The 19,629-nt window shown below is 35.4% G+C and overlaps 1 protein-coding gene across 1 annotated transcript in view; it reads left to right on the top strand.

The window, feature by feature from the left end:
- Positions 1-19,629, top strand: part of GNAT3 (G protein subunit alpha transducin 3) — a 56,654-nt gene that overhangs the window by 14,680 nt on the left and 22,345 nt on the right. The window contains exons 2-3 of the mRNA XM_003896399.5: positions 5,337-5,379; positions 11,030-11,171. Of these exons, the coding sequence (XP_003896448.1) occupies positions 5,337-5,379; positions 11,030-11,171 (185 nt within the window). The remainder of the gene's footprint in view (positions 1-5,336; positions 5,380-11,029; positions 11,172-19,629) is intronic.

Genomic DNA, 19,629 nt, shown 5'->3' with positions numbered 1-19,629 from the left:
TAGCAAGTTACTTTGATTTTTGCATCTATCAACTTTAGTGTCATATTTCACTACCTGTGATGGAGAGCCAACTAGCACAAAATCATGGAGAGGTGTGTTCTAGAGGCTTTCTCAAGGGAAAGAATCTATATATCAATACCCAGCAATGAAACATTATTTCCCATAGCTTTACCACTCTTATTTCCTCACTATCACATAAGGTGGACAGCTGTTTCAGACAACTGCAGAAACTAGATACATTTACATATGGCTATGACCAAAAAAAAAAAAAAAAAAATAGTTGTCCTGAATAGAATTAAATTTAGGTGTAGCTATATCTGTTCACGGAGGCTTAAGAAAACATTGTAAATCATGCAGAAACATTTCAGTGAGGAAAAAATGATACGCAATACAAAGGACAAAATCTCATTTCTGAAGTATGAGTCAAAGAATTCATTTTTTTTATTGAGATTCTACTGAGTTAGGCACTGTTCTAGGTGCTTTGGATAAATCAGTGAACGAAGCAGATAAAGATTCTTTGCAATATGAAATTTACTTTGCAGTGATGAAAGACAGAAACATTTTTAAATGATATATGAATTATTCCTAAGCATGTAGAAGAAAAGTGTTAGGAAAAATGTGAAGGTAGAATAGGGAAATGAAGACTGAGTAGGTGAGAGTCTAATTAGAAATTTAAATAGGGTGGGTCGGGTGTGGTGGCTCACGCCTCTAATCCCAGAACTTTGGGAGGCTGAGATGGGCAGATCACTTGAGGCCAAGAGTTTGAGACTAGCCTGGCCAAAATGGTGAAACCCTGTCTCTACTAAAAATACAAAAATTAGCTGGGCGTGGTGGCTTACGCTTGTAATCCCAGCTACTCAGGAAGCTGAGGCAGGAGAATCGCTTGAACCCAGGAGGCAAAGTTTGCAGTGAGCCAAGATCTTGCCATTGCACTCCAGCTTGGGCAACAGAGCAAAACTCCATCTCAAACAACAACAACAACAACAAAAGAAAGGTGGGGATTTGGGGTTACCAAAAGTCATATTAGTTTTGCTTACATAAAATCTTACAAGTTTTAGTAAAACATTCCTGTTGACTACAATGAGTAGTCAAGGATATATCTATGCCTATAATTCCTGAATTTGGGATTTTCCTGGGAAATCTCAAAAATTGGTTTAATTGTGTTACGTTGAAATCTGTCCAAAATTAACAGACACCTTGAGACGTCAAAGATGTCCTGTGACCTAATTTTTGGAACTGCCAGTAATAGATGAAGACCTTTGCCTCTCCTAGAGACATAAAAAATAGTACTCAAAGATCATTATTTTAGATTAGATCCTTGGTCTATGTAAGTCAAGATCACATTTCTGCTGATAAATTTTGGTTGTAGCCTGAGGACACATTCTAAAGATATGATTTCATATCAATTATAAAATGCTGCATTTTTCCACAACAACATTTTATAGAGATTTACAACTAATTTTATCTAAAAATTTTATGAACTAATTTTTATTATCAGACCTTATCTACTTTTGGTGAATTCCTGGTTTTCTCCTACTGTAAAGCCAAAACTTTCAAACTTCAACAAGTTGCCTGAATTTTCTCCTCCCCCTCCCCCATCCCCACATGTCCAAGATTCGTAGATAAGTTGAAATGTTAAGATTTAGTTCTTTCCATACCCTACATATTGCAGTAATTTTCAAATTCTCTTTTTTTAATTCTCAAGAACCATAGTCATTTTTAGTGTGTTTTCATATGGAATTCCTGCTTTTTTTTTTTTTAATTTTTTTGACAGAGTCTCGCTCTGTCACCATGCTGGAGTGCAGCCTGTATTTTTAGTAGAGATGGGGTTTCACCATGTTGGCCAGGATGCTCTCGATCTCCTGATCTCGTGATCTGCCCACCTTGGCCTCCCAAAGTGCTGGGATTACAGGCTTGAGTCATGGTGCCTGGCCACATTCCTGCCCTCTTAATCATTTTAAACATCCCTATATTAATCCTCCCTAGCCCTATTACATTTATGCTGCTGGGTCCCTAGCCTATGTCTGATAAACATGTGTTGTTTATGTTTTCTCCTAGTCAGTGGCTTGTCCTTTTACATTCTATTTTGATCAAGTCCAATTTGTTATATTTTTACTTTTTGTTGGTTCAATGTTTCATACACTATCTAAGAAAATTTTGGTGGTTAAAGGTTGCAAAGATTTTTCAACTACATATTTCTCTAGAGATTTTTTGGCATTATTTTTTATATATAAGTTTATGAGCCATTTCTAATTAACTTTTAGTATGTTGTGATATGAGTCAATATTCTTTTTTCATGTAGACATTCAATTGCTCCAGTATCATTTGCTGAATAAATGTAGGGTATCTACAGTAACGTATTAGACTTCTCTTCATGAAAAAACTGCAAAGTGTTCTGGATGCTTGTATTCTCAAATAACATTGCTTTGTGTTTAACTTTGCACTGTAGTCTGCAAACAACTTTATGCTTATTACGTCTTTAGAGTAATCTTGTGAAGTATGTGTTTTCAGTTTGTAGGTGAGGAAATTAAGGAGTTAAAAGACTTACTGAAGATATTACACACACATGCACACACACATACACACACGGACAGAAAAAAATCCTCAAGCCTAAGTCATTACACTTTACTTCAATACTTCTTAGTTTTCATTTCAAAACACATACACACACACACACACACACACACACAAATCTTAACAACAAAGTAGATTCAAAAATGTCCTCAAAACAACTTGAGGCATAGCATGAAGCAACCACTGATTTTTCCCCAAAGATTCATGCTTTTTATTTTATATTACGCATTTTGTATTCCTGTACATGATGTTTGCAAAGTTTACTAGATACAAAATCAAGTGTTATATTGTATATCATCAACTAAAATAGCTGTTTTAGATAAATGCAACACATTTCTCTATAACATTACTGCCAGCTCCTCCTTTGCCCAGGCCCTGCTCCTTCACAGAAATGTGTAACCCATTTTGAAATACTCCCATATTGATTCTTACCTGGAGCCTCCTTAGAATTGCTTAGTGTTATTAGCAATATTCCTTTGTTAAAACAGAAGCAATTATAATATCTATATACCAAGGTAAATGGGATGCTGGAGACAAGCTCCCATCTTCCAATGACAACAGGTTTTGAACCATTCTGAAAAATCAAAAGTTATTACCTAGTTGTTGGGTGTTTTTTTCTTGCTATTCAATCAATAGTGTATATGAGGAGACATTCTGGAAGAATGAGAGTAATCTAGAGACTATGAAGTTGAGGACCACTTTTTTGGGTTGCAAAGCCAGGAGATACAAGCCTCCCAAATTATATTCAAATGCAATAATACATGTTTTCCTTGACAGTGTATAATGTTTGCTTTAGAAGGTACACTAGGAGAGGTATCTGTTAAAGATTTCTCATAATAGGAAATTAGCCATAGGCAGAAAAAAAATGAAACTGGACCTATATCTCTCACCATATACAAAAATTAACTCAAGATGGATTAAAGACTTAAGACCTGAAACTATAAAAATCCTAGAAGAAAAACTCTTCTGGATATTGGCCTAGGCAAAGAATTTGTGACTAAAACTTCAAAAGCAAATGTAACAAAAACAAAAATAGGCAAATGGGACAAACTAAAAGGCTCTGCACAGAAAAAGAAATAATCAACAGAGGAAACAGACAACCTACAGAACAGGAGAAAACATCTGCAAGCTATGCATCAAACAAAGGACTAATATCCAGAATCTATGAGGAGTTCAAACAACTCAACGAGAAAAAAGCAAATAGCCCCATCAAAAAGTGGGCAAAGGTCATGAACAGATATTTTTCTTTTTTTTTTTTTTTTTTGAGACGGAGTCTCGCGCTGTGTCACCCAGGCTGGAGTGCAGTGGCGCGATCTCGGCTCACTGCAAGCTCCGCCTCCCAGGTTCAGGCCATTCTCCTGCCTCAGCCTCCGAGTAGCTGGGACTACAGGCGCCCGCCACCACGCCCGGCAAGTTTTTTGTATTTTTAGTAGAGACGGGGTTTCACCATGTTAGCCCGGATGGTCTCGATCTCCTGACCTCGTGATCCGCCCGCCTCGGCCTCCCAAAGTGCTGGGATTACAGGCTTGAGCCACCGCGCCCGGCCGAACAGATATTTTTCAAAGACAACACAAAAAAGGCTAACAGTCATGTAAGAAAATGTTCACCACCACTAATTGTAAAAGAGATGTAATTTAAAACTATAGTGAAGGCCGGGCGCAGTGGCTCACACCTGTAATCCAGCACTTTGGGAGGCTGAGGCGGGCGGATCACGAGATCAGCAGATCGAGACCATCCTGGCCAACATGGGGAAACCCGTCTCTACTAAAATACAAAAATTAGCCAGGCATGGTGGCACATGCCTGTAATCCCAGGTACTCGGGAGGCTGAGGCATGAGAATCGCTTGAACCCAGGAGGTGGAGGTTGCAGTGAGCCGAGATCATGCCCCTGCACTCCAGCCTGGTGACAGTGAGACTCAGTCTCAAAAAAAAAAAAAAAAGAAAAAAAAAACTGCAGTGAGAGACCACCTTACACCAGGTCAAAATGGCTATTATTAACAAGTCAAAAAACAACAGATACTGGCAGGGATGTAGAGAAAAGGGAACACTTATACAATGTTGGTGGCGTGTAAATTAGTACAGCCTCTATGGAAAAACAGTATGGATATTTCTCAGAGTTAAAAATAGGACTACCATTTAATCCAGCAATCTCACTACTGCATATATACCCAAAGAAAAATATATTATTATTTTTAAAAGACATTTGCACTTGTATGTTTATTGCAGCACTATTTATAATAGCAAAGTCATGGAATCTAAGTGTCCATCAATGGAAAATTAGACAAAGAAAATCTGATATATATAATTGAATCCTACTCAGCCATAAAAAAGAACAAAATCATGTCTTTGATGTCTTTGGCAGCAAATGGATGGAACTGTAGACCACTATCTTTAAGTGAAACAATTCAGAAACAGAAAGTCAAATACCACATGTTCTCACACATAAGTGGGAGCTAAACAGTGCATACACATGGACATACAGAGTAGAATGATAGACAGTGGAGACTTGCAAAGGTGGGAGCACGGGCGGGGGCGAGGAATGAAAAAAATTACCAGTTGGGTACAATGTACACTTTTCAGATGATGGGTAAACTAAAAGACCAGACTTCACCACTATGCAGTTTATCCATGTAACAACTGCACTTGTACCCCCTAAACCTATGAAAAAAATTAAAGATTATCCATGAAAAGTGATAATCAGTTTTTAATATCTATACAAATTTGGTGTATCAGTTAATAATATTCCTCTTTTTATGTTGCAGGAGCAGGAGAATCTGGCAAAAGTACTATTGTTAAACAAATGAAGTAGGTACACATCTGTCTCAAATGTTTAATATTTGATGTCTGTCCGTGTGTTTGACCATTCTTAAAATACATGCTTTTGTAAATGCTGATTGACAGTCTTTTCTAAATCATGGATTATAACAGAGTGGTCACAGTTCTGTGCAAATATACCTTGTATCCTTCAGCAGAAAGTGTAGCAGTTGAATAATATTATAATTTCCATTTTTGTAAATGTGCCTCTCAACAAGACAAATGCTTAAAGCATTATGTATTACTTATATTAATCTGGGTATATCAAGGGCTTTTTAATGTGATCATTAACTGTAAATATTTTAAAATATGTCAATCAATGATGCATTTGTATTTTTAATCTCATTGGCATTTTTCCTACCTGGGAATAAAATGCTTAATTACTACCATGAATTTTAATGTATTTTTGCATTTGTTTTCTCTACTTTTTCCTTTTTATAATGAAATAACTAGATCTGAATTCCTTAATAAGGAAATAAAACCAAAAAGAATGCAGTGTGTACCTGAATAAAATGGTAATTGACAAGTAAAGGTAAATGGGTGAAACCTCATGGCTTTGTTACTACTAGAGAATTTTAAAGGATAATTGTTGCTAAAAAGAAGTAAAAGAAGCAGCAGAAGAAACAGAAGCAGAAGCAACAGCAGCGGAAGGAGGAGGAGGAGGAGGAAAGAAGGAGGAGGAGCAGAGAGGAGGAGTGGGGAGGAGGAAAGAGGAAGAGGAGGAAAAAGGAGAATAAAGAGGAGGAGGATCATGTTTGAGAATATTTTTAAAGTATATGTTAAAGGATCTTGTTGTTTGGGACATATTTTAAGAGGGAGTGATGCCCGCCAGTCAATAATGAAATTGGTTCCAATCTAAGCCACTGTTTTCCTTTTATGTGATAATGTCATGTAAGTTTTATATCAACCAATATTTAAGCTTCACTTATCTGCAACCAAACGTTTGATCTTTCCTACTGTTTCTGAAGAACAGAGCTCCTTTATTCTGTTCCCTGGGATCGTACAATTTTTGAGTTTTTAGGACCATCCTGGCAACTAAGTCATCTGGCATTCGTTTATAACATTACCACAGTATCTGCCTGCTCTTGCCTCCCAGGCTATGATCATGCTTGAACCTTTCTTATCTTTTTTCATTTCTCCATTCTCTGTGAGCTTAAATAAAGAAAAAAAAAGACCAATTATTTGGCTACGTAAAAATTAAAACTTTTAAATATAGTAAACCATAAATAAAATTAAACCAAAATTAGAGAACTAGAAAATATTTACACTAAATATGATAGATTAATAATTGGTGATTAGTATATAAAGGCCCACAGATTGCTAAGTAAAACAATAAGCCTCCCAATATATATAAATAGGGATAGGCTATGAACAGAGAGTATAGAAATGATAAAATTCAATAGATAAATAATGTATTTTAGTGTAACCTCATTAATTATAAAAATTAAAAATCAAATAAATAATGAGGTAATTTTTCATTGTAGTAAATTGACAAACAATAATTTAAAAATAATGTTACCCAATAAGAATGAGATTTTGAGAAATGGATATTTTTAATATACATAGTAAGCTGGGAAAATTAAAATTATTGATCTAAATATGTTTCTGAGAATTGTCAAAAATGATAAAATATGCAAAAATGTGAAAATAATTCAAAAATATAAAATATAAAAGCCTGTATAAAAGGCTTATATCACTAAGATAATGAAATATGGGATAGAATAAAGTACCACAAATTAAAATAAAACATAAGCAATTAGGTTGCAAAGTTACAGGAGTATTCATTCTTCAATTGCAATATTATATAACTATTACAAATCATGTATTAATCTCATGTATATGAGAAGGTTTAAATATGTGGAAATGCTATGTTAACTAAAAAAACAGGTTACAAAATTGCATGAACATTTTAAATTTTATTTTATTGATTTAATTTATTTATTTGGGAAAGGGTCGTGCTCTGTCACCTAGGCTGGAGTGCAGTGGCACAATCTTGGCTCACTGCAATCTCCACCTCTCAGGTTCAAGCAATTCTCCTGCCTCAGCCTTCTGAGTAGCTGGGATTACAGGCACCTGCCACAATGCCCGGCTAATTTTTTTTTTCTTTTGGATATTTTTACTAGAGTTGGGATTTCACTATGTTGGCCAGACTGGTCTCGAAATCCTGACCTCAAGTGATCCACCTGCCTTAGCCTCCCAAAGTGCTGGGATTACAGGCATGAGCCACTGTGCCCGGTGCATGAACATTTTAACCTCAAGTATGATCAAATAGATAATTTTTTTAAATGAAAGAACATATACCAGTGTTCAAATAAATTTTCTCTCAATAGTGGAATTTAAAATTCAAAGCACCTTTGCTTTTAATATTGTTAGGCTTTTCACATTTTCTACAGTGAGCACTTCTTTTATTATTTAAAAAGAGCAAATTTCCTTGTTCTGCTTTATCTTTCCTTTTTTCAGTAGAATTTCTGTAAAAAAATAATCAAAATTTGCTCTCTTTACTTTCCACTTTCCATTTTCAGCCATTTTCATCACACTTTCACCTCTGGTAAGCTGCAGAAGTTGCCCTTACGAAGATTATTTATCATGTCATCTTTGAATAGTAATTTTATTTGAAGTCTCCTTAAGTCCTTATGTTAATTCCAGATTACATCACTGTTCCCTCTTAATATTTTTCTTCAGCTTCTTTAGAACTCTTTCCCAGTTCGTCTAACTCTATCTCCTTTATTCTTCTAACTCTATCTCTGACTACACTTAAAATGTTAGTGTCTCTACTGTACCAGGAGACACTGGCACTTCTCTACTTACTCTGCACCTTCAAATGAAAACTTCCAGAGTTCTATGATTTTCACCGGAATCTTCAAGCTGACTGTTTCAGAGTATTTCTTTCAAACTCACACACTTTGTCTAAACTAGGGAGGCAGATACATCTACTGCTATATTGTCTGGCTAGGTCCAAATCAGAATAAACATTAAACCTATCTCCCATCTGGCCTCTATTGCCCTAAAATTGATTACACCACCACCAGCCTACGACGCAATAAATCTCAGCGTAGTTATACTAAGCCTTCACCCTTTCACTAAGTCATGCCACATCTACACAATTGGTCTCCAAACACATCATTGATCTCCATTGGTCATCATTTCTGACCTAGATTAATTCAGTATCTTCCTCAGGAGCTTCTACCTCCCTGCCCTTCCCTTCATTACATTATCCACACTGCCATGAACTGATCCATTTAAAGCTGATTGTATCTCCTGAATTCAACTCTTCACCCATGCTATCGAGATCAATCTCTTTGCCATGGCACACAAGACACTGGAGTCCAGTTCTTGCTGATGTCTTCATCCTCCTATCCTATAATTTCTCCCCTCCTACTTCCTGCTTCACTAATGCTGACCTTTTGTAAGTCTGTAGACTAGCACACTATAGAAGGCTGAGCTTCATGGCTAAGATCACGGACTGTAAATCAGATTGTGTTTGTGGTCCAGCTGTACCACACACTAGCTGAATAAGTTGGGGATATTTGCTTAATTTATCTATGCTGATATTTCTTATTTATAAAATGTAGAACATAATTGTATCTACTTTAAAGGACTTATTGTCAGAAATATGAAGACAGATGAAGTGCTTACAACAGTGCTTGGCACATATTGAATGCTTGAAAATTGTGAGCATCTACTTGTTCATATTGATCTTTCTGCCTAGAATGATTCTCTGCCCTTTTGATCATCTAGGAATAACTATCCTTGAACAATTAGCTGATTATCACTGCTTCCAAGATGTCTTCTTTGATACCTTACACCAACTCTTAGTAGAGTTTATCACTTTTTATTTTCTATAGCATCTTACTATATGTAGCATTTGGTCCTATACATTATCATAATGTTCAAAAATCTCTTTATATGCTCTGCCTTCTTATAACTCAGTACTCTTCAACAGAACTTTGTGTGATGATAGGAAAGTTATCTATCTTGCCTTAAAATATGGCAGCTGCTAGCCACGTGTGGCTTTAGTAGCCACTTGAAATGTTGATAGTGTGATGGAGAAATTAAATTTTTAATTTTATTTAATTTTAATTAATCATCTAGTGACTAACATATTGTACAGCAGTGCTGTAGTCTATGGTTTGGGAAGGAGGGACTTGTATAATGTATTGTCTTTACCACATAACACATTATGTCACAGAAAATGCCCCGTGAAAGCTTATGAATTTCAACAGACCTAGGAACCAATTCTGCAGTTGGAGTGCTCTGTCTCACAGAAATTGATATATGCAGCTCCTGGAAAAATGATGTTGTTTAAAGTCCCACTTCAACTGGACATTTTAACATCTGTTTTTATAATTTTTCTTTGTGATAAATGTTTCTTCACTTCTGATAGCAGTCAGAACTTGTTTCATGAAGAACACCTAAGTACCCCACGTTTATTCACAGTTGCCATTTTAATAATTAAAATAATTTTCCAAGTTCGATTTGACAGAAAACTGGGATTTCTTTAGTAAACTTATTCTTGATCTATCCATAAAGACATTTTACTGCATTTTTTCTACAGTCTTTGTCTATTTTATTTACTTAAGTTATTTAATGATTCAATGCAGCAAGACAGACATGACCATGTTTAATGTAGAAGTTCAGCAATGATTTGTAATCAAATAATAAAAAAACAACAAATAACAAATATAGGCCCTGCTTTTACTCCTTTCAGTTGAGATTTCTTGTATATGAAGGTTCTAATATCTTCAAAGATATTAAAGAGGCATTTGTGCTCTTTCCCCCCCTATGCTAAAGCCTTTATATGTGTAGACACAATATAAACATTTAGTAATATGACATCCAAAAAGACGCCTAACGAATACAAAGCACTTCAAGACAATTAAAACATTATAGAAAGGAACAAAAACAATTCTACAATAAAGATGCAAAAATACGTAACTGGCACATGTAATGACTTTAGCTTTTGATAGGTAAATCTATTTTAAGCTATTATTCCAAAACTTCTAGTAAAATCTTGAGTTTGGCTGAATGAGTGGAAGGTAGAGAAGAGTTCAGCCAAATAAAATGTCAGGCATTTCAACTTTTATAACTCAGTGGCACGTACACAGATGGAGAACTGACAAGAGATTTAACACAGGGCAATTACCTGTACTAAAAAAGATGCCTTTGTTGATGCTGTAAATAGAAAGCAGGCACTCCTATTTTCCAGCATGATAGGAAAAGTCATGAATGTTCTAAATGACTTAACTTCCTCTAGACATCAGGTTGTGGACACAAGGCCAAGTTTCAAAACTGTGAATATATCTTTGTCCTGAGAATCTAGAATTTTTTTTTCTTAAAAACAAAAAACAGGCTTTCTAAGTATAATGTTTATGATTTACTCGTTTCAGAAAAGTATGTTAAAATAACAAATCCTAAGTCCTTTTGTATTTATCATGGTAGCCCAGAAAGAAAATATTGTATGAATGACAATGATAATGAAAGTCCAAAGGCATAAAATTGTTTAGATTTAGCATATACATATGGTCAAAATTCCTTTTTAATGAAAATATACTATAATTGTATTCAAGTAACTTATTTTGATGTGCTTTAGTGTTACAATCAATTATTCAACTCACAGAAACTTTTCATGTTTAAATTATAGGATCATCCATAAGAATGGTTACAGTGAGCAAGAATGCATGGAGTTCAAAGCAGTAATTTACAGTAATACATTGCAATCCATCCTAGCTATTGTGAAAGCCATGACTACCCTTGGAATTGATTATGTAAATCCCAGAAGTGCAGTAAGTATGCAAATAATGACAGCTGTATGTCCTGCAATAGAGTTTGAGCCACAAAATAAGAGGACTTAATAAGTTCATAGTATTAATCTATACCCAAAATTTAAAAATATGAAACATGAATTTTGAAACATTAATTATGTTTTGTGTAAGATTTCTTATTTTCCTTGAAGTGAAACTTTTTTACTGTATACTGTTATTCAACACTAGTTGTTTTCCTGAGGATTAAACTTAATATCAACTAATACACCATAAGAAATAAAAATATTGTTTATGATTGCTAAATGCAAAAGTTTATGGCATAAACACAATTTGCAATATCTCTACATTAATTTTTTAGTTATGTCATTTCAAAGAGACTAACAATGTTTAATAATAACGCAATAATTGTAATTAATGTTTGATGATGATTACAAAGTCTGCGTGGCAACAGGGAAATGATTATAATGCTAAGTTTTTTAAAAAAGAATTCAAATTGTAGGAGCAAGCAAATGGTTGTATATTAAGTATATTCAAGTAGTCATAGTTCTGTTTGTAAGGTAACAACAAAATTATTTTCTCCCTACTTTATATTTTGCTATATAGTTATTTTATATTAAAATATATTTGAAATCCACTTACTTTAAAAGTTTATAGGCAAATATATAAAAATATTTGGCAAATGAAACTTATAGTATTATCCAAAGAACCATAGTTGACCCCACCCAAAAAAGAGAAACTGAGTAGAATCCACAAGAAGAACTCACCTATTTCCATATGTCCCCTCCAGGAGCAGCTGGGCATCTGGTTACCTCCAGAGGATGCCAGTTGAATGCCTACCAATGTAATTCTTGGAAACCTTGCTATAGAAACAATAAAAATAGAGAACAAAAGCATAGTAAGGATAAAGAAAGAGGAGTCATTTGAACTCCCTCAACCAGCTTAGTGGACCTTGTAAATGGCCACTGGATCTTGTAAATGACCACTAGAAATCATTACAATTAAAACAAACAAAGGCGGCTTTTCCATGCTCTTAATGTAAAGAAAGGGGAAATCCCCCTTTTTCTTGTCACTTTTCTTCAAAGAACAAAGAAATGCTAAGTATGGTCTTCAGGCAGATAGTTTATAAAGCGAGGAGTCAGATATTTTACTGATTCCCATTTCTAGTTGTCTCCACAGTTTGTTCCAATCTATCTCTCTGGCTACAGTTTCCCACTCATGTGTAAAAGGGGAACTTGATGTTCCCCTTCCCGAGTCCAAGTGATCTCATTGTTCAGTTCCCACCTATGATGGGTGCTGACGAGTTGATGGGTGCAGCACACCAACATGGCACAAGTATACATATGTAACAAACCTGCACGTTATGCACATGTACCCTAGAACTTAAAGTATAATAAAATAAATAAATAAATAAATAAATAAATAAGGGGAACTTGGAGGAGGTGAACTCCAAGATCCTTTTATTCTTTATCTCTCTATGACTTAGTGATCATATTCTTATTTAAGTGTAGTTCAGTTATGGATCTGAACCTTGGCTTTTTCTAAGATACTAGGATTTTAAATTGACTCTTAAGAGACAACATAGTATAACCACCTTAATTTAAAAAACAAGGATCAAAGAAGATTAGTTGGTTTACATTAAGTAGCTAGAGTTCATGGCAAAATCCACTTCTCCTGGATTCCATTGTAGCGCTTTTTGCTTTTAAGGGATTTAATGATTAGAAATATTTTATCTTTTTATCTTAGGCAATAATAGTCACTAAAATAGATGTACCTTCTTAATTCCTTTGAGAATGATTTAATGATGTTTAAATTTGTAGATGCAATATGGTATTCCATGCATTTGTGTCAGAGAAGTTGGAAATCACCTTGCCTATTGCTACTTATTTAATTATACTGTATCCTTCATATGACCCAGAGTTTGTGAAACAGTGACGCTCTGATCACTAAAGACCTGAGCTTTGACCTGGTGTGGTGGCTCACGCCTATAATCTCAACACTTTGAGAGGGTGAGGCAAGAAGATTGCTTGAGCCTGGGAGTTCCAGACCAGTCTGAAAAATATAACCAGATCTTGTCTCTATAAAAAAAAAAAAAAGAAGAAGAAGAAGAAAGAGAAAAAAAATTAGCTAGGCATGGTGGTGTGTACCTGTAGTCCCAGCTACTTGGGAGGCTGAGGTGGGAGTTTCCCTTGAGCTTGGGAGGTCGAGGTTGCAGTAGAGCTGTGATGTTGCCACTGCACTCCAGTCTGGGCAACAGAGCAAGACCCTGTCTTGAAAAAAAAAAAAAAAAGAGAGAGAAACGTGAGATTTATTAGTAAAAGTCTTAGTGGTTTGACATACAGGGGAAGTGAAAATAATAAACTGTACACATTGCTGCCATCATGCTAATTAAAAATAAAAGTACAGTTTATTCAAACTGTACATTGAATGGTGTAAATACAGCAACTTAAGCAGCACCTAGCCATTGCCATAACTTCTCAGGAGTACCTATGTCCTCAACTATCAGAACATCACAATTGTCAGGCACAACATAGTTCATATTTTTATTTCAACTGATGTAAACTCTAGCAGTTTCAACTGCATTCTAGTACTTGATTTTGAGATTAATATACTATGACCTGTTTAAAATTGTTTATTTAATAGATTGATTGCTAAGCACTACCTACATGTGACTTTCAGAGTTCTGATTAGCTCTCAATTATTTATACAAGTACATATGCTTTTATACAACCATCTGCACATCACCACACAGATTGCCAAGGAGAGGAAGTTCTGATAGAAAATTTATGTGAGCTTTATTAGTCACTGGGTCTATAAGTTTGGACAAGTTAACCTCTCTAAACTTCAGTGTCTGCTTCCACAGAATATTATGGTTTTCCTCCTTGAGTTACAATCACTATTAAAAGAGGAAGCAAAAACATAAGAAATCCACTATAATACAGAGTATTATAGAATGAAAATTTTCAATAAATATTAGGTATTATTATTTTTCAATACTTGTTTTGAATATAGGCTCATTAAAATTTATGTAGTGAAATCTATGCATCCAACATCATTTGAAAATATTATTTTTTATTAAACTATTTATGTGGTAGACATTTAGTCGGATACTGGGGATATAGTAAGGGCTCAGGAGTAACTGAGATGGAAATAATATTTGTCATCAGGAGAGGAGAGTTTGATGTTTAACAAATGATTACAAATGATATGCTATTTCAAAAAGGCTGTGCAACTAAATGTGGAGCTCCATCCTTGCTGAAAGAAGGTATTACTAAGAAGGGGAACGCTAACATTAAATGCGGATAGAAAAGAACTAATTAGTTTGGCTTTGGAAATGAGTTTGTAAGTTCTATTTGATATCTACATATGTAAGCAATTACAAATGTGCATTTGAAGCCCAAAATAGACACTTTGTCTAGAGATCTAAATCTAGGTGTTATTGGCATGCCATTATACTATGGCATATAATTCATACTAAGAAAGTAGGATGGAATAGATGAAGTACTTAGATTAAGAAGGGAAAGGTATTAGGGATAACAGAGTCTAGGGAAGAGTGTTAAAAAACAAAAACAAAAAAACCACCACAATATTTTCTGCTCACTTGTTAGGAAAAGAAAACTTCAGGGGAGAGGATAGAGGAGTAAATGGAAATCAGAAGTATGAAATCACAGAATTCAAGAGAAGTGTTCCAAAGGGAATTATCGACATTGAAAGGTCTTCAGAAGTCAAGAAAGGAGACTATTAAATAGAATCTATTGGATTTAGAAATATGGAGCCATTGGGAATATAGTGAGAGAGATTTCAGAAGAATGGTGGACTCCTACTCCTGTGGAGTATGTGGAAAAATTAGAATAGGCTATTGGAACAGTTAAGGGCAATATTTTTAGGACCTATAGCCAAGGAGTAGGAGAGAGATGGGATATGTAGTTAGAGGGGAAGCAGCTAAATGGGGCTTGTTCTCATTGGTTGTGGCTTCGTATTTGATAGACTTATATTTCATAAGCATAAAACTTGAAAAGAGGGTTAAACTGAAGAAACAGGAAAGGAGAAATAATGAAGATACTTAGTAAATAACTACTTATCATTTTGCATATTATTATATCCAATTTTGGAGCATATAGAATCCACTCAACTGACATAAAAGAATGCTGAAAATTATAACACTTTTACTACATAATTTGAGTGGTGGTGTAATCATCTTGGACATAGAACCCTACAAAGTAAACTCTACAATATGAACCAAAAAGCAGCACTGATTCCTCAAGATGTTCTACAATTGAAGTTCTGTGATCAAATCCATTTGGTATATATGCATACAATAACAACTTGGAAATTTGCAACCAATATTACTACTCAAAGATTCTGAAAACCCAGTAGCAACAAAACATGGCATTTTTAACTTAGCGTTTCTCACAATTACTAAGTAAACGACATAGCCTTCCTTTCTTTTGATGTTTTTTCCATGATCTTTGGAAATACGACTGTAGGGTTCAGAATAAGTTCCACAAAGTTCTAAGACCACCTGAGATACCTAATATTAATGATGAAGGTCTGAGTAATCTGCAGGGAAAACACATATTTTATTTTCTATACAATGTAGTCCCAAAGTTACACAATCTTAAGAGAATGAAGATGGGTTGACAGGTGCAGCAAACCACCATAGCACATGTATACTTATGTAACAAACCTTCATGTTCTGCACATGTATCCCAGAACTTAAAGTAAAATAAGAAATGAATGAATAAATAAAAGAAATATTCTTTAAAAAAAAAAAAAAAAGAGAGAGAGAGAGAGAGAATGAGCCATTCCAGGCCCACTGTAATTCCCAAGCCTTTCCAAATACCTCATAGGGAAATAAAACTTATTTAGGAGGCCACTCAAATCCACAGGTTGTTATTTGAAAAATGTGGCAGACAGGATGATTAGAGAAGGCTTCATTGAGGAGGTGGTATTGGGAAGAGACTTGAGTGAAAAAGGAAGTGAACCACAGGAAGGACATGGAGGGAACAACCGTTGAAATGCGCTGAAATGGGGGCTTGGTGAGTTCAAGAAGCAACAAGTTGTTCAGTGCATCTTGAGTCTTGGGGTCAGGGAGAGAAAGGGAGAAAGGAGGGAAAGAGGGGGTCAAAACATGTAGAGCCTTGTGAGTCACAGTAAGGGATAAGGGATTTGGGTTTTGAGTTTTGAGTTTGGTGAGAAATTACTAGAGTTTTTAAAATATAACAATAAAATAGTAGGACTTAAGTGTTCAATCAGTTTGGCCATTATGAGGAAGATAACTTTTCGTAATACCTATACATTTTGGTGTTATATATTTTAAAAATTCACATTTGATGGATAGGCTCAATCCCTGAAAAGCTTTAAAGAATTTTAAATTTAAAGAATTATTTAAATTATACCAGCTTTTCAATAAGCACAGAAGAACATCAAGAATTGAAATACACTATGTTCAATAAAGTGTTATTTATGGTTAAAAAAATAATAACTGTATATTGCCAGAGATTCTTAATGCAGTCAGAACAGTTGCATCACCTTGAAGCTTTTAAAAGCTACCTTTGCAGAGCCTGACATGCAGATTCTGATTCATTTTGTTTAGGTTGCAGTTCTGCTATCAGCATTGTTAAGGGTACACCATATGCTGATGATGTGCAGCCGGGATTGAAAGTCCTCTCCATGGGCTCCACCTATGCACGCACAAATTTAAAAGTAAAAGGTCTGGAGACACAAAAACCAACCTGATAGGATAACTTGCCTTTGTGGGAGGTAGTAGGATTGAAGTGGTCAAGGGAGACTTTGTAACATTTAAGTGTTTAGAACTATATTCATCATACCTCTACAAATAAAGTATATTGAAATTTAAAATAGAACATTTTTTAAAAAAAGGAAGTCCAGATGTGGTGGTTCACACCTGTAATCCCAGCACTTTGGGAGGCCGAGGTGGGCTGATCACGAGGTCAAGAGATCGAGACCATCCTGGCCAACATGGTGATACACTGTCCCTACAAAAAAAAAAAAAAAAAAACGAAAAAAAAATCAGCTGGGTGTGGTGGCAGACATCTGTAGTCTCAGCTACTTGGGAGTCTGAGGCAGGAGAATCGCTTGAAAGTGGCAGGTGGAGGTTGAAGTGAGCCTAGGTTATGCCACTGCACTCTAGCCTGGGTGACAGAGAAGACTACGTCTAAAAATAAAATAAAATAAAAAAATAAAAAAGTAAAAAAGAAAAGAAGAGAAAAAGAAAAAAGAAAGAAATGAAACAGTGTGTTTGGTTTGTAAAGCTATGCTGACAAGATGTATAATTTTTCTTCTTAGGGATAAAACTGTGTAGTGGTTGTTTTATTGCATCATTCGTACTAAATAGCACTTTAATAGTGGAAGGAGCCGATAGCATGACGCTAGCAAAAGTGACCAGAGCATATTTCACTGAACTTGCAGTATTCTTTCATATCCATTTAATAGAGAAATGGGGTTTTAAAAATCTATCCTGTGCTGATACAGGAAAACCAGGTTGAGACTTGATTTGCCCATTTGTTGACAAAAAAGCCAAACTCTGTAAAACACTTGAAGAGATTTATTTTGAGCCAAATGTGAGTGCCATGACCCATGGCACAGCCTCAGGAGATCCTGAGAACATATGCCCAAGGTAGTTAAGTCATAGCCTGATTTTATACATTCTATGGGGATAAAAGTTACAGGCGGATATCAGTCAATACATGCAAGGACCAGAAAGGTAGGATAACTTGAAGCAGGACCTTCCAGTCATAGGTGGATTCAAACATTTTCTGACTGGTAATTGGTGGAAAGAATTAAGTCATTGTCTAAAGGCCTAGAATGAATGGAAAGGAGTCTCTGGGTTAAGAGGTTGTGGAGACCAAAGTTCTTATTATATAGATGAAGTCTCATAGGTGGCACTCTTAGAGGCAATAGATGGCAAATATTTCCTATTTAGACCTTTAAAAAGTGCTAGAGTCTCAGCTAATCTCACAAGGATCAGAAAAGGACTTGAAAAAGGAAGGGGATTCTCTACACAGTGTAAGTTTCCCCCACAAAAGACAGCTTTTATTTTATTGTTATTTTCTTTTATTCTTTTATATATTCCAAAAAATATATATTTGGCAATAAAATAATTTATTTCAGGGCCTGCTCTCTACTGGAGTCAGGTTGGAATTTGGAATCTTATTGCTATAAAGAGTCAGTTTTATCAGTCCTAAGATATCTATTTTAATGTTAATGCTGATGAGTTGTGCCTGAATTCCAAAGGGAGGAGGGCCTCATGAGGCACGTCTGACCCCACCCTTCCTATCAGGCCTGACCTAGTTTTTCAGGTTTCCCTTGGAATTCTCTTGGCCAAGAGGGATTTCTAGTGGTTGCAGGGCTTAGAATTCTGTTGCTTGGGGGACTCAGAATTTTGTTTTGGGTTTACACATTGAATATGTGGACCAATGATCATCTGATCAGCTTACTTTTAACAATAAAAGCTGATTGTGAAGAAAGATAGAATACTTTTTTTTTTGGTTTTTTTTTTCCCCCTTACCTGTGTCTCTTTAACAATAAGTGACCAATGACTGTGGTAACAGCAGAATCTCCTATTAACACCTCACTAAAGTGGATGAAAAAATCAAAGGTATCACAAATTTTTAACATATATTTTAGCTGTTCTTATGTGATCTATTCAGTAAATAAGGTACTGAGTTAATCATTTCTATCTGTAGACTGTTAAGCACGTAGTCTGTATTTAAATTATACATTTTTAAGGCTGTGAATAAAATGTGATCAAATCTGCTTAGCATCAATTATGATATTGAACGTGAAAAAAAAAAAACCAATAAGTGACATACCCTTATTTTTTATACAAAGAGCAAGCAGATTCTTGATAAAATGGTAGAATAAAACTGTAGTCAGTTCAAAATAATAATAATCTGAATTGTATCAGAAAAGCAGCAAGTTCTTATTGAACATACTTCATTGGTAGTGTCAGAGACATTTGAAGTAGAGCAACTTCATCTTAAATAGGAGCTGAGGAAAATGAGACTCAGACCCACTGGGCTTCATTCCCAGACAGTTAAGACATTCTAAGTTACAGGGTGAGAGAGGAGGTCGGCACAAGATGCCGACGTAACGACGTTGCTGATAAAACAGGCTGCAGTAAAGAAGCTGGCCCAAACCCACCAAAACCAAGATGGCCATGAGAGTGACCTCAGCTTGTCCTCACCGCTGTACTCCCACCAGCACCATGACAGTTTATAAATGCCATGGCAATGTCAGGAAGTTACCCTACATGCTCTATCAAGGGGAGGCATGAATAATCCACCCCCTGTTTAGCATATCATCAAGAAATCATAAAAATGAGCAACCAGCAGCCCTCGGGGCTGCTCTGTATATGGAGTAGTCATTCTTTCATTCCTTTACTTTCTGAATAAACTTGCTTTCACTTTACTCTACGGACTCGTCCTGAATTCTTTCTTGTGTGAGATACAAGAACCTA

The sequence above is a fragment of the Papio anubis genome, chromosome 4 (genome assembly GCF_008728515.1).
Source record: "Papio anubis isolate 15944 chromosome 4, Panubis1.0, whole genome shotgun sequence".
In the NCBI taxonomy this organism is placed as follows: domain Eukaryota; kingdom Metazoa; phylum Chordata; class Mammalia; order Primates; family Cercopithecidae; genus Papio; species Papio anubis.
Note: the sequence above shows the minus strand (reverse complement) of the source record. Positions and strands in the feature narration are given on the sequence as shown.